The following is a 15,249-nucleotide window of genomic DNA, read 5'->3' as shown; positions in this document are numbered from 1 at the left end:
GTAGAGTCTGTGTCATGAGCGCCCCTCTTGCCTGAGTTAGAGACTGGTTCAGAGCAGTACTGCTGGTCTCCTTGTGAGGTGTGTGCTTGTCTTCAAGTGTAAATGTTGTGAGGTCACAGCGAGTGGGAGCTCCTCCTTCCGTCATGAGCTGAATCAGGAGAGGCAAAGGACACATGCACACCACACACAAACAGGATACACACATGTCTGCGGCTTAATTTCAGGATGTTATTTTGCTAATTGTGCTATTGTTATTTGCTAATTGTGCCATGCCATGCTGTAGAGTGAGGCTTGTGATGTCTGCAATTATTTTTGGTATATTTCAATATTACATTAGTATTGTTTTCTATTGCTTGAAAATCAGGAGAATAGAGAGACACCCAGGATGCTGAAGATAAATTTAAAAGGAACATCCAGGGTGTCCAGGCCTCCAGCTACTGCTAGCATTGTAGCTTCCAGCTCCTTTTCTTTTTTTTTTTAAATATTTTTTAATATTTATTTATTATGTATATAATATTCTGTCTGTGTGTATGCCTGAAGGTCAGAAGAGGGCATCAGACCTCACCACAGATGGTTGTGAGCCACCATGTGGCTGCCGGGAATCGAACTCAGGACCTCCGGAAGAGCAGGCAATGCTCGTAACCTCTGAGCCATCTCTCCAGCCCCCAGCTCCTTTTCTGTCTCAAACTTAAGAAGACCTTTGATTTTGTTCCTACTCTGTGTCTAGGACCAAGACACAGGAAAAAGAAGAAAAAACGGAGGGGGCAAAAGGGGCTGGAATGAAGGAACCAAAGCCCACCATTGCCAAAATGCAGCAAAGGGATTCCCTGTCATCTCAGGTTTCCCCTGCCCGTGTTCTCAGAGGTTCTTCTCCCCACAAGCTTTGCACATTGCTTGCCAAGTCAGGGAAGCAGGGTCGGCCTTATCTCCAGCTGCACACACGTGCTCAGGCCTGATAACTCCAGGCTGAGACAGAGCCTGGCTGAAGCCCCTGCCCACAGTGACACAGCTCCAATGGTGGTTTTCAAGCCCCTATTTTATGGAACTCCTGTCAGGAGCCAGGGTGAGCTCAGATGGCGACCTGATGAGGCAATCACAGAGGACCCAAGAGCTCACCTGCCCTGGGCCCATGGTTTCCATGCTTTCATGAAAACTCTCCTTCCCTTTCCTAAGTAGTGGACCTAAGACACAGTCAAAGCACCTGAAGCTGAAGAAAATGTTTTCTTCCTTTAATGAGGACCCACGTTTAACAGAGTCTTCCTGGTTCCAAGTCCTTTAGGGAATTTCTCCCTCTGTGGCTGGACTGTGTTTTATTTAGAGTTATCTTGTGTTAGCGTATGTTTGTTGCACAGGATAGTAAATTCTACTCTTCAGGAACCAGCATGAGAATGGCCATGCTCTGGGCACAGTATGTTTTAGAATTAGGGCAAAATAAAGTAAGATGGAACTGTGGACTAAGGGTGAAAACACCTGGTATCTCAGCTAGCACTGGGTCAGAAAAACTGAGGAACGGAGTGCGGCAGGAAGGCACTGGAGGGCTCAGGGGACATCTCCCCAACTCCAGGTCTATGATTCCATTGAACTTCTCAAGAGAGCACGTGGGAAGTTTTCCCATCTTTGAAAGATGTACGTCCCCCCCCTTTACTATATCTGTATCTCTGATGTCCAATGTCTATTTGTCTCTCTATCTGTTGACTGTCTGTTTATTGCTCATAAACATGCACACCCCTCAGGGCTTGAGAGTTTCAAGCATTGCTTCCAGAGAACATGTAATATCCTGTTTTATTTCTGCTACTTGTGGCCTTTCTAACGTCATTAAATGTGCTTTTGTAAGACTTTTATTCTGTTCTGATTTTAGAAGTTACTAACTTTATTTTTTAATACATACACTTGATTCAAGAAATTCACAGACTCATTCAAGACATTTTAACTTGGCTTGTTCAGTTCTTTGGCGAAAATGAACCTGCAAGTTTTTTTTCCAAAGGCAGAGGCGGGTGTGAATTTTCCCGAATCTTTGCCCTTCTGAACATTACATCACTTTAATACTACTGCAGGTGAAATAAAGCTTAGCTGAGTATAAAAGCGCCTTTTTTTTTCCATTTAAACTTTTACTGCCACTGGGCACTTCCAAGAAATAAAGTCGAAAGCTACATTCTCCACTCTCCTCCCCTGTGGAAGAAAGCCCAACTGCGTTGTTCTGTTTCTCTTTCTGTGCGCTTACCTGGGAGACTCCGTGTTCCCAAACCCCATCACACCCACCAGAGCTTGCCCATGCGGATCCTTCCTGGGGCCAAGGGCAACAGCAAGGAGCAAGAGCTGCAGGTGGCAGAGAGTCCTGTAAGGAACTGCTTTGACCCAGAGCCAGCCTCAGTCCTCTGTGGAGGGACCTAGGCATAGTTCTACCCCTCAGCGTGGTTTCTTCGTTTCCAAAAGGAGTGCTTGCTCCCTATGAATCTGTCACCATCTTGGAGCAAGCTTTGGGACAACATAAACAGAGGTGGAAATGTCACCTTAAACTTAGGACAACACCAGTTCCCTGGTGAAGGAGACTTTAGTTCAGAAGGGGTCAGTGACACTTGTGGGTCACTGGTCTAATCGTAGAACAGTGGTTCTCAACCTTCCTAAGGCTGCGACCCTTTATATAGTTCCTCGTGTTGTGGTGACCCTGACCAGAAAATTATTTTGTTGCCACTCCATAACTGTAATTTTACTACTGCTATGAATTGTACTGTAACCGTCTAATACGGGGCCTCTGTGAGGGTGCTACCCACAGGTTGAGAACCGCTGCTTTAGCTCATCTGACAATGACGTGATCGAGGGGGTTGGCTGGGAGACTCTCAGCATCTACAGGCGTGGTCACTCTTTATGCTTGGGATCCATGATACCTCTTGTCCTCTCCGTTAAGGGTGCTTCCTTGGTATTTTATGACAACAGATGTATTTTCTGCCTTTCCCAAGTTTCTCAATGAGCAATAAGAATCCTCGATTTTCTGGATTCCTCTGGAGTTTCATTCTTTAAATAAACCCTGGTACGGGTTGAATCCTGATTGCTGGGGCTGTCATAATCTTTTCGCTTCCCTCCTGTCCTTTGATCATTTAGAGTCGGGGAAGGCATTGACTGTCCACAGCACCGGATCGTATTCCAGTTGCTCAGTCTATCATTTAACTTCTCTCACTGATGGTATGATTATTATAATGGCCCATACACGATTTCTTGGAGTGGGAGCTGGTTCGGAGCAGCAGTCTCCTTCTTCCTCAGAAGCCAACTCAAACATCAGCAGAAGGGAGTTTTCCTTCCAACTTCACAAGTCACGTTTTGAGTGAGGTCTCACATCCCAACAGCTGGAAAAGAAATATTAGCACAAGTGAGCCTTGGCCCCAGGGACAGCGAGCTGACAGCTCCCGCCTCAGTGTGGTTTCCTCCCTTCTCAGACACGCATGGTTAGGGATCTCCAGGGACTACCTGTAGACATTGGCCATCCAGAAAGAAAGTCCTTCCTGGCGTACTCTTTGCCTGAGGCTCGGCTCGCAGACCCAGACAGAGAGTATGCACATGCAGATTGGCAAGATTTATCGATCCCTTAAGGTAAATCGTCCTTGTGTTGCAACCGAGGATTTCCCCTTGCAGCTAGCTGTGCTTCCCTTGTAGAAGAGGGCCTTTAGGAAACAGGATAACAGGCTGTTTCCTGCTTCAAGACACAGGGGCAGACAATTTGCATGCCAAGATGAATGGGGGGCATGGGATGCTTTTAATAATGAGACATTTAGGCACAGTGTCCAAGCTGGCCAGTGATGCGGACAGAAGGAGTCACACTGCTGCTGCCTGGGTATTCGGAAGGGCTGAAAGAACAGGCACTCTGGCATGAGAAAGACCTAGAATTTTATTCTGTTCCTATTCATCACAACTGTCACTGGGACAAACCGTATTACCTCTCTGTCTTTTGAAACTAAAATTTAAATTCTTAGCTGCTCTGGTAAGACCAGAGGAATTATTTATGTGCCTCAGTCTGTGGTGAATACTTCCTAAGTGGTCTATTGTCTACTTTCTGACCAGGGTCTTCCCAAGGCCTGGGCTTGAACTCCTGACTTCCCCGGATCTGGTCTTTTTAATGAAGCCTGGTCTCTGAACTTGGTCTTGTAGCCATGGCATCATATTTTCAGGAAGCAAGGGTAGATACTGGTCTCCTCTGTCGCGAACTTGCTTTTATCAAGTGTAGTCAAGCACCAGCTTTAGACTCCTGCTCTTTCTGTTGCCACTCTTCTGAGCATTAAATTAGGCAAATTAGTGTCCCGAACCATACAGGAGTCGTGTTTTGCTGATGAGGAAATGGAGGCCCTAAGTCCTACAGTGACTTGCTTGGACTTCACAGGCCTGTAAAACAGCCATGTTTCAGAAAAACAGCAATGTCTCGTCTCCATCTGGGTTTCTGGGAAGAAATAACCGCTTTTTGCAAGCAATTCCAACCCCACTAACCAGAAAACTACACACGTTTCTATTTTGGAATGGGGTAGTCCCCACGCCAAACAACTTGCTAGTTGGCAAAGTAGTCATCATGTTCTTCCTTTAAACCTGAGTAATCTTCTTTGCAAACGCCCAGGCCACCCCTACATAAATCACCTATGGCATCCTCATTTCTGGGCTCTAAACATGACCCTTCGTCTCCCCCACCTCTGTCATTCCCACCATCTCCACTGAGTTCCTCTCATTTGGATTACACTGGGGGAGCTTCTTTCTACATCACACAGCTGCCCATGTTCTTCTCTATCCTGCCCACTGGTTCCAGGCATTTCCATGTCAGTGATTATGCATCAGTCAGTCTAGACCACCCCTTTCATGCAGGTAGACACCCCATCCATCCTCCGTCCAGAGCCCAGACCTTTCTGCATCTTCCATGGTGCTCTGGGTCACTCTCTTGGGTTCTCATTTTCTCCAGCCGTTGTTCAAGTTATTGTTTTTCATTTGTTTGTTTGTTTTGTCATTTTTTTGAGACAGTATTTCTCCATAGGCTGTCCTGGAACTAGCTCTTATATATCAGGCTGGTCCTGAACTCACAGAGATCTGCCTGCCTCTGCCTCCCCGAGCGCTGGGATTAAAGGCCTGTGCCATCACCGCCCAGCTCCAAGCTATTGTTTTAAGTTTTTGTTTATGGATTTCTTTTCTTAGTCCCTTTAATTGATGGCTTCTGAATCAATATAAACAAGTCCAAAGCAGAGAGAGAAGCACCAATTACCATTTAGGTTAGTGTTCTCAGCTTTCCTAATGCTGCGACCCTTTATACAGTGCCTTATGCTGTGACAAACCCCAACCATAAAATTATTTTTGTTGCTACTTCATAACTGTAACTTTACGACTATTGTGAATATAATGTAAATATCTGATATGTAGGGTGTCTGATATGTGACCGCCCAAAGGGGTTGCAACCCACAGGTTGAGAACTGCTGTATTATCATTAGTTTCTAGTTTTATTGTGTTATTATTAATTCACATATACATGAGGAGATCATAGGCACACTTTACCTTACAGATCTGCAACAATAAACTGAAAATGCTATTTCCAAAACATTTTGCAATCACCACTCACAATACTATCTTCAGATAATTTCTCTTTGTTGGCCGGATTCCTGAGCATCTTCTCTGTGGCAGTCCCCACCACTGTGCCCAGCTGTGCGCACAGCCATCCACGTGTAAGATGGAAATTATGCAGTTCTTGTGTTTCTGGTTTGTCTGGGGTGAGAACAAAGTGGTCATGGGTGGCCTAGGTGGCCAAAGCCCACTCCTTTTCCTTTGTCATCTACATTTCTACAAATCGGAGATAAGCCTGTTTTGGCAAATGTGATTTTTGTTCTATCTTGGGCTTTACAAAGTCCATGCTTTTCTTGGAGCCTTGTGGGAAACTGGCCATTTATTTTATATAAACATAGTAAAATATTTATTCAATTCTAACTTAAATACATAAAACCACACAAATTGGAGGATACAGCTCCACTGTAAGTTTGCACAAAGTGGATGCGCTGTGTGAGGGACATCCAGACAGGTGTGCTCCATCACGTTAAAAGCTTTTTTTGTTCTTCCTTCTCCACACTGATTCCCCGTGGGCAACAACCCTTTGGACATCTAGTCAGATACAATGGTTTTTTATTTTGCTTTGTATTTCACAGATGTGTGTGTGTGTGTGTGTGCACGCATTTGCGTGCAAGCATGTGTACAGTCATGGAGGAGGCACACACATGCCCGTGGAAGTCATCGGCTGATGTTAGGTGTCCTCCGTTTTCCCCAATTGTTTCTCCACCTCATTCTTTTGAGCCAGGGTCTCTCACTGAACTTGGCGGAACTTGGAGTCCACTGATTTGGCTGAATAGGCTGGCCATCAAGCCCCAAGGGTCCACTGGTCTCTGCCTCCCCAGTGCCAGTATTACAGACATGCCATGCTGTCTCTGGCTTTTTACATATGTTCTAGGCATCTGAGCTCAGGTTGTTATGATTTTTACAGAAAGTGCTTCATCAACTGAGCCTTCTTCCCAGCTCTGAACACAACTTTTCATGGAGGAAGCTGTATTACCTCCTTTTCTGTTGCTATGCTAAAACACCATGCCCAAGGCCATTAAAAACGTGTTTATTTGTGGCTGACAGATCCATAGGGATAGATAAGAGTCCAGCCCCACCCTCTCAGAAAGGAAGCACAGCTGCAAGCCCTATGCATGGTGGCAGAAACAGCTGAGAGCTCACGTCTCAAACCATCAGGAAACAGTGACAGCAAATTTGAAATGGAGCAGGTCTTTTAAACTCTCAAACCCCACCCCAGTGACATACTTCCTCCACCAAGGCCACACCTCCAATCTCATCCCCACTCCCAAGCAGGAACACCAACTGAGGACTAAGTAACCAGTGCCAAAGACTCTGAGGGATGTGTCATTCAAACCATTGCAACAGTCATACAGCATATGCATTGCCAGGACCGGCCGTGTTTATTAGTGTTGTTTGAGACTCATCCACAGGCAGGTGTGACTGGCAGATGTGAAGGTCTGACTGCCCTGTGTTGGATATGTTTCTGGGTTTTGGTGAGTGTTTGGGGACCTTGAATTTGGGACCGTCATTAATATGTGAACATGGATGAACAGCTGTACAAAATCACGAGGTGCGAAGTTGCTGGAGACACATGCTCAGCTCTGGTAAATGGTGTCAACCTCTCCAGAATCATCATGCCAGCTTGCTCTCCACCAGCAAGATGCCAGTTAATGCTCATCCTCACATGCACTTGGAAACCTCATTTTCTTTCAACCCGTCTATTTTTTCTTTAACTTAATGACTTGTAGGGGTCCTTTCTATATTACACATACGGCTCTTGAGAGATATTTTGTAAACATTTTCTCTCACCCTGTAGCTTGCCTCTTTACCCACTTGGTGGTATTGTCTGGTGAAAAAAAAGCCTTATTTTTCATTTACTCTAACTTATCATCCTATTACATTAATTTCTTCAACACAGTCTATATGTTTTTCCCTCCATCTGAATCACGAAGCTGCTCTTGGAAATTTCCCTCCTGCTTATGTCTATAAGCAATGTGGAATTGACTTTTATGTATAACAAGAGGTTGATTGATTAAATGCAGCTTATTAACAACAAATAGGAGAGGGATGTTTATTCATCCATCTGTTCATTTATTCATCCATCCATTTTTTCATTTGAAGCTACTTCCAAAGATGGCTGTCAGCAATTATGTAGGGAAGGTGGGTATCAAGAAGACGGTGTGAGGGCAGTAGGAACCCCGTAGAAAGGGCCCAAATTGGTAGGAATGACTGAACACATAGGTCCTTTTTGTATCTTCTTGTGTATATTAGATGCATACTGAATGTAGTTGCCGAGCGGCCTGGACAGCTCTTTCTAGATGGTTCTCATGGTAACTGAGGTATCTGTATGCGGACAATGGTGAAGCATTAGTTGCCTAATCTAAGGGCCATCCTAGTCCTCAGACTATCTGTGAGGCCCCACCACAAAGGCAGGTGCGTTCCCTTGCTCATTGTGGAGAGGGAGAGCCCTCCAGGTCGTTAGAACTCTTCTGCCATAAACTATTGTCCCATAGAGATCACTAAGTGAAGGTGCCGTGATGTCCTAAGCTCTTTCTGGTGTGATGGCCCCTTGTGGGAGACAACCAATCCACTTACACAATGTGTTCATCTCTCCCAGCACAACCAGCCAACTTATGTCTCTCCAAAACAGGGACCGGCTCATGACCGTCAATGTCTGTGCTGATGCTAGATACCCCAGGGTCCTGACAAACAAGGTATTTGCGATTTTATCTGGAGCCCTATTATTTGGACCGAGGGGCCCTCCTGCCATTTGTGAATCAGGGCACTGGTCATCACCCCCTTCAGAAGAATGCTTCCTATGAGCTCTGCAGCAGTCATGTGGACAGTCCTTTAAAGGCCGGATTCCTGAGGCATTAAACTTGTCTTTTCTGTTGAAATGAATAAGTTGAGCTTAAGTTGTCTCCCCTGAGCCCTGGCAGCCTTTAGAAGGGATAAGCCACAAACTCGATTTTCTGATTTCAGATCAGCTTGACAAACTGTCAAAAATTATTTTATTTCCCTTTGGTCTAGCAAGATGAAAACAAAACCACAGCCCCTTTGCGTACTCACCCCCTGCACTTAGTTATCTTTAAGTTGAAAGATGCAATCTAGCTAGATCCAGCTTTCAAAGCCTTTGTTCCTTCTTGAGTGCTTAAAACTGAAGACTCGTTGTAAACTGTGCTTAGCTGAAAGTTTACCGTCTCCGTGTCCTAATGGATCTGGAGCGCTGACCACACATGCGCAGTGCCATCAGTCTCCAGAACTCTTGCTCTTGAATTGCTACCCGTGATGCAGCAGATCTCTACTCCCGCTCTAACCAGTTGGGTTTCTCCATCCCTTGAGTTATAGGAGGTGATGAGGCTAGCTTTCTTGGGAAGTCCTGTTTGGGCCATCTCCCTTCAAGCACCGATTTGGGATAGGCTTTTTAAACTATGCCCCCTTTCTCTGAGGTTTAGGAGTGTCTGTTTTGGCCAAGCACAGACTGCATCTTCAGTCTCTGAGGAAGGTTCCCCGGGAGTTTCCAGAGACAAGCCAGCCAAGAGCTCCAGAGAGCAGTCTGCTATCTCTTTAAGATCCAAGGCAAAATGTGAAGTCAAGTCTTTATAACTCATAGAGTCCAGACAAAGAGGCAGAGATCTGCCTCTGTGTCTTTAAGACAACGCACACCCTTCACCCCTCCAGAGTATTTGGTGTTTTCTTAGAGCCCAACATTTTTTCATAAATTTGATCAAATTCCTTTCACTGGGAAATCCCACCATCTTCAGACAGGCTTGTACAAGGGCATCGTAAGTTTCGGAGGCAGCTTGGTCTGACTCCTCAGAGAAGCTGGCAGGCACAGGTGAGGAAGGGTGATGGGCATCTCAGTCAAGTGGCATGCACTCTGTGCCCACCTACACCCAGTCCTCGAGGTATATTTAAGAGATGGTTAAAGTGACGTATCCTTTTATAAATTGCAAAATTCTTTAAATATTAAAAATAAGAGCTGAGCACCATAAATCAAGCATCCAACTATCATTCTCCCTCAAAGAAGAAGAAAATCATGTGATTAAAATTGCCAAAGTAACAAATAAAGGAGGAAGACTCACTCCATTGTATGAGCCGAGGCATTGTTAGCACTAGACACTGCAAAGGCCAAGGAATGTGTGCCAGAAATAACCCACATGGGAGCACAAATACTTGCGAAGTAATTGAGCACATGTCTGCCAGTTGGCTTTAAGACAATCCAGTTGGCATGGTTAGGGAGTAGATGGGGTGGGGGGGAAGCTCATAAATGAAATTGGCCATCATTATGTGTTCTTGAAGGAGGTATGACGTGCGTGAGGCTTACTTGACATATTTTCATCTTTTACGTTTGACATTTCCCACGTAATGTGTACTTAGCAGATAGTGTAGGTGAGGAAGATGGCAATGCAGCAGCAAGGAGAAGCGTCCAACACAGAGCAGAACCTTTTTAGTACAAACGCAAAATAGATACTACAGAACTGTGAAAGCAAAACCACCGTGAGAATTAAAAAATAAAGAGTCATGGGTGATACGTGCCTCAAAAGGGAAATCAGAATTCTTCAGTGTAACTTATGGGTACTGACAAAAATGATGATGCTTAAGAAAGTTGATCGATCAAGTCCCAACTGAAAAATAAAGAAGACAGACTGGAAGTTAAAAAAAAAACAAAACATGTAGTTAAACCTTGGAAGGGACCAACAAAGCACAGCTTTAAAAAACAAAGGAAGCATTAAAAAAAAAAAAAGCTAAAATGCAAATCAGTGAATTAGAAAATGGGGCGGGGGTCTGACCAAGAAGGAATGAAGAAAGACAGAATACACAAACTGTGGCCAAGAATAGTGACAGAATGCTCACTAGATGATTTTAAGAAACATTGTAATTGTCTCAAATCCACCCAAGACAAGGTAGAGTATCAGAGCAGGTCAGTGTCCATACAGGAAAGAGGAAGGCACCCAGTGCCCACACTCTCCTTCCTGCCCCTAACACAGGCATTATCAGCCCTGGATGGAAGGGACTCCTATCAAACGCCAAAGGAATAGAAAGGAAATAAAGATATTTAGACCAGGACAATCGGGACTTTTCAAACCATTACAAACGAGATGGAAGGAACCCTGAGGAGCTGTGGAGACAAGCATTTTGTGTTATATAAAAGTCATTTTCTCGGGACTCATGAGGCTTACCAGCCCCACAAAGAGCCCCAGTGGGGGTCTGAAATCCAGGCTAATACCGCCGCCTCCCCCCCCTTTGTTTTCCCCACATGCCCTGTCCCTTTGCATGCAGCTGCAGCATTATGTGTGCTCCTGTGTGCGGGACACGGGTGTCCTTGTCACCGTCCTTTGCCTTTGGGGCCTCCATTGCACAGGAGCTTTGATAAGGTAACAGCCAGTTTGAATGAGTGACTAACAGACAGGTAGTGTATACAAAACGGATATGCTGGACGAAGGAATGATTCGTGTCCTGGATAGACAGAAGGGGACTGTGGGAGATTCCACTGTGCTGCTTGGAACGGCATGCGATTTAAAAATTACAGATTGTTTAGGCCTGAAATCTCTGTACAATCATTTTGGGCTGTTGTTGGAGACAAGTAACCAAAAGTAGGGTAGAGTAAATCGTTGAAAGGGGAGACAGTTGTACATTTTGATATTCGACTTCAAAGGAGGGGCTGAGATGGCTAAGATTCAGAGCACCTTCTGCTCTTTCAGAGGACCAGAGTTTAGCCTCAGGAGGCACATGGTCATCTTTAACTCAGGCCCCAGGAGAGCCAAGGGCCACTTCCAGTCACCAGAAGTACCAGTCGTCATTTGCACAAACCCACACATAATTGTACAAAAACACATAGAGTTAAAAAATAAAATAAGTCCTTAAAAGAATTCCTTTGTTAATGAGGAAACCCTTTTTGAGAGAAATTATTGGCATGTGTATAAAGGACAAAGCTACACTTGGGGCAGGTATGGACAGAATGGCATCGGGTATTTTAATGTCATTTGATATTATGACGTTGTAATTCACCTACAGAAAGCGCTGGTGCCGAGTATCATAGATGGATAACTAACAGAGTCTTTATTCTGTGTTGGGAGCATTTCTGAGCGCTTGAGGTGTATTAATTGCCACAAGAATTGTCTGACAGGAGCAATATGCATGTTCCGAGGCCCATGCTCAAGGAATCTAGAGCAGTTAAGGCCAGTTGGCATTCAGGAAGTCCGGGAGCTGCAACTACAACCAGCCAGGAACATGTGAACTCAGATTGGATGCTTCTCCCGTTCTTGGGGTCCAGAAGGAGACTTGGCTTACTCTCTCCCCAGATTCTAACATGCTTTCTGCTTCCCACAGAGACCTGATGCCCAGAACCCTGGAGGGACAGATCACCATGGAGAAGACGCCCAGCTACTTCGTGACCCGGGAGGCACCAGCACGCATCTCGGCCATGTCCAAGGACACCAAGCTCATCGTGGTGGTGCGCGACCCCGTGACCAGGGCCATCTCGGATTACACGCAGACGCTATCCAAGCGGCCGGACATCCCCAGCTTCGAGAGCCTGACGTTCCGCAACCGCAGCGCGGGCCTCATCGACACGTCCTGGAGCGCCATCCAGATCGGCCTGTATGCCAAGCATCTGGAGCCCTGGCTGCGCCACTTCCCGCTGGGCCAGATGCTCTTCGTGAGCGGGGAGCGTCTGGTCAGCGACCCGGCTGGGGAACTGCGCCGCGTGCAGGATTTCCTGGGCCTCAAGCGCATCATCACCGACAAACACTTCTACTTCAACCAGACCAAGGGCTTCCCGTGCCTCAAGAAGGCGGAGGGTAGCGGCAAGCCGCACTGCCTGGGCAAGACCAAGGGTCGTGCGCACCCCGCCATTGCGCGCGAGGTGCTGCGGCAGCTGCGAGACTTTTACAGGCCCTTCAACCGCAAGTTCTACCAGATGACCGGCCGCGACTTCGGCTGGGATGGATAGCAGATATAATTTAAAAAGAAAAAAAATATCAAAATATAATATATTTTTTTACCAGTCGGTAGAGAAAAGACATTTTAATATTTGTGTATTAAGTATGTGTTGCGGTAGTTTATTCTTTTCTCCTGTTCCCATGAATAACCAGCATCAAATCTGTGCGCAGCAGGAAAGGAGATTTCATTTACCCAAGCCCCTCCCATCTTCAGTTTGTTTATGTTCTGAGCACTTTTTTGCAAGGATAAGCACCAGTTACCGCTAAACTGTTTAAGAAAATTCTCAGAGTAAACCTCCCTTCTGTGAAGTATAGAAACCTGATAGAGTTGAGACCTGGCCTTCCCTTTTTCTATCTTTCTCCTGTACTACTTTTTTTCTGCCAAGTCACTTCGCAGTTAATGATACTCTACGTGGGCACAGGGCAGTTTTCCATTGTAGTTTTGACCCTCACACTACTGCTGTAAGCGTGTAGGGCATTTTCGGAGATCATCATTTTCTATTTTAGAGGCAAGGGAAACTGAGTCTCAGGGAGGTTGAATGACTTGTCCTAAAGCCTGGTGCTGGATCCTGAGCAAAATCCTGTCTGCCACTTTGACTCTATTTTATGACAGGGAGAGGGGGTTGCTTCAGACACCTGTTGCTTTAGAAGCTCTGGAGTGACCCCAGGAGGGCAGAGGGGCCTTGTTACTGCAATCTGAGTTCCAGGCTGGCCTATGGCACACAGCCTCATTACATTGCTGTATTCATGGAAGTCACTGAGATGGGGACACAAGCTCTCTAGGGAGCCTGTCTTGCCTCTTGGCTGATCAAAGAGCGCTGAGCCTAGGAAATCTGACCCATGGGTGGTCATCTGAGTTGCAGAGAAATTCCTGAATTCTTCTATTGAGGGAAGATGGGCAGAAACAACCACAAGTGTAGCAGAGTGCTACTTTCCTTGTTCTTGAAAGCAAAAATCTTCCTTTCTGTGTAGTATCTCATCCCTGACCTCTGTTAGGAAGCCTTTCCAGCTCCCCCAGTTTTCAGATTGAGAGACCTGTCACTCAATCGCTCTGCCCGCCTCCTCATTTCCTTCTCATAGGCTTTACAACCTAAAGTTCATTAACAATTGGAAAACATTCAGAGAAGCACAGTTGTGGGTGGAATCCCCTTCTTCTTGCCTGTCCCCTGTCTAAATGGCTCAAATGAATCAACAGTTTATTGAGAGTGCGCCTTGCTCTCCGAGTGGGTATTAACGAGCTTAGCATTAATGGGAATTAAATTGCCTTAGCGAGGAGCACATAGGCACTGAGCACATACAGCATTCTTAATTAGTCTGTCAGCAACATTTTATTACAGGTTTAAGACCAGGAAGAAAATGTTTGCTGTTCCATCAAAATTGTCTTTATGTACTAAAATTTAAAGGGCCAGATACTCTAGTATACTAAAATAATATTCTGCTTTCCTCTGCTGCCAATCAAGTTAATATTGTTTTACAATGTGCTGGATGACTCTAAGCTTGTCGCAGGTGCTCCGTCACGGATGTCCATGTCTCTTAAGAAAACTAATACGGGTTCAAAGGGAGTGAAAACTGCTTTTTAACTTTCTACGTATTTTGTCATCTGCAGGCTTATTTGTTTAATGTCCCACTTATGGGAGTTAAGCCCCAAACTCAGGTCCCTTTTTCACTTTGTCTCCTTCCCCTCCGCGCCCTCAACGTCCAGCACCTCAGTCTGTTTTTAGACAACGTGAGTCATCACCAGCGGCCACGAGAGACTTGCTTTAAGCTCTGCTCACCTTTTAATTTGTTCTGTTTGTGCTTCTGAATCTTTTGTACTCCTCTCTCTGCCTGTCATTATGCAAAAGCGGCTTGCACAAAGCCGGAATTGTATCTAACAGCTGCACTCAGTAACCTTCCTCTTTTCCCATGGAAGAGATAATAAAAGAACAAAATTGAGTGCCAAGGATCTCAATTTTGCTTTGTCAAAGTTTGCGGATGTTTTTGTTCATACGATGTGAGATACGAATGAAAAGAGTCCTCCAGGCAAGCTTTCGAGCTTGTAAGTGTCCTTAAAGGGGTCTAAAGTTTTGAATCTTGGTCTAAGGGATAATGAACAAGACTGAGGTTCTCTCAGTTTCACAGAGGACAAGCGACAGAAGGGTTTCTGCCTTCCCTGGAGAGCTCACTCCTGCTGTGAATGGAATTGGCCTCCCATTTATGCCATCCCTTTAGCTACACCAAACAATAGGCTTTGATCTCAGGTGGAACATGAGCCCTCCTTCCTTGAGCTGTCTTCTGTGAAGCCATGCTCACCATCCCATGCTTCCCTTTGGGCTGGAACATTGTCCAGGACAGCAGCTTCCGGCTGAACCCTCAGCTTCTGGACCATGGGTGCAGCATATGAGAGTATCACTGAACAGCTGAGATCCATTGATATTATTCCAAGATCTGGGCAGGAACAGGCTCCTAGAAAATATATATATCTTTTATCCTACAAGGATTAACCACACTCTAATTTTCTTATATTTGTAAGATCTTCAACCTTAAAATAAACTTCAGTGGCAATGTGACTCAAATCTTCAGCTTGCATTCCATTAGAGGGTTTATAAACACAGACGCATCAGTAAATGCCCTGCCTCCAATTTTACAGTTGCAAATGGAACGAGTTTCTCTTAGCATCCTCGTCTGTTCTGCCAGCTGAGCCATACCAAAGCTGTCACCCACAAACGGATCTGTGAAGTAGCAATGTCTTATAGTCAGA

At 45.4% G+C, this 15,249-nt stretch overlaps 1 protein-coding gene across 2 annotated transcripts in view; it reads left to right on the top strand.

Annotated features, from left to right (window-relative positions):
• LOC126488258 (heparan sulfate glucosamine 3-O-sulfotransferase 3A1) overlaps positions 1-15,020 on the top strand; it is a 95,974-nt gene extending 80,954 nt beyond the window's left edge. For both annotated transcript variants that reach the window (XM_050121621.1, XM_050121623.1), the window contains exon 2: positions 11,899-15,020. In XM_050121621.1, coding sequence (XP_049977578.1) covers positions 11,899-12,520 — 622 coding nt within the window. In that variant the 3' untranslated portion in view covers positions 12,521-15,020. The remainder of the gene's footprint in view (positions 1-11,898) is intronic.
• Positions 15,021-15,249: the final 229 nt, after the last annotated feature.

This window comes from Alexandromys fortis, unplaced genomic scaffold (assembly GCF_014885135.2).
Source record: "Alexandromys fortis isolate MF-2015 unplaced genomic scaffold, M_Fortis_MF-2015_v1.1 scaffold_199, whole genome shotgun sequence".
NCBI classification, from domain to species: Eukaryota; Metazoa; Chordata; class Mammalia; order Rodentia; family Cricetidae; genus Alexandromys; species Alexandromys fortis.
Note: the sequence above shows the minus strand (reverse complement) of the source record. Positions and strands in the feature narration are given on the sequence as shown.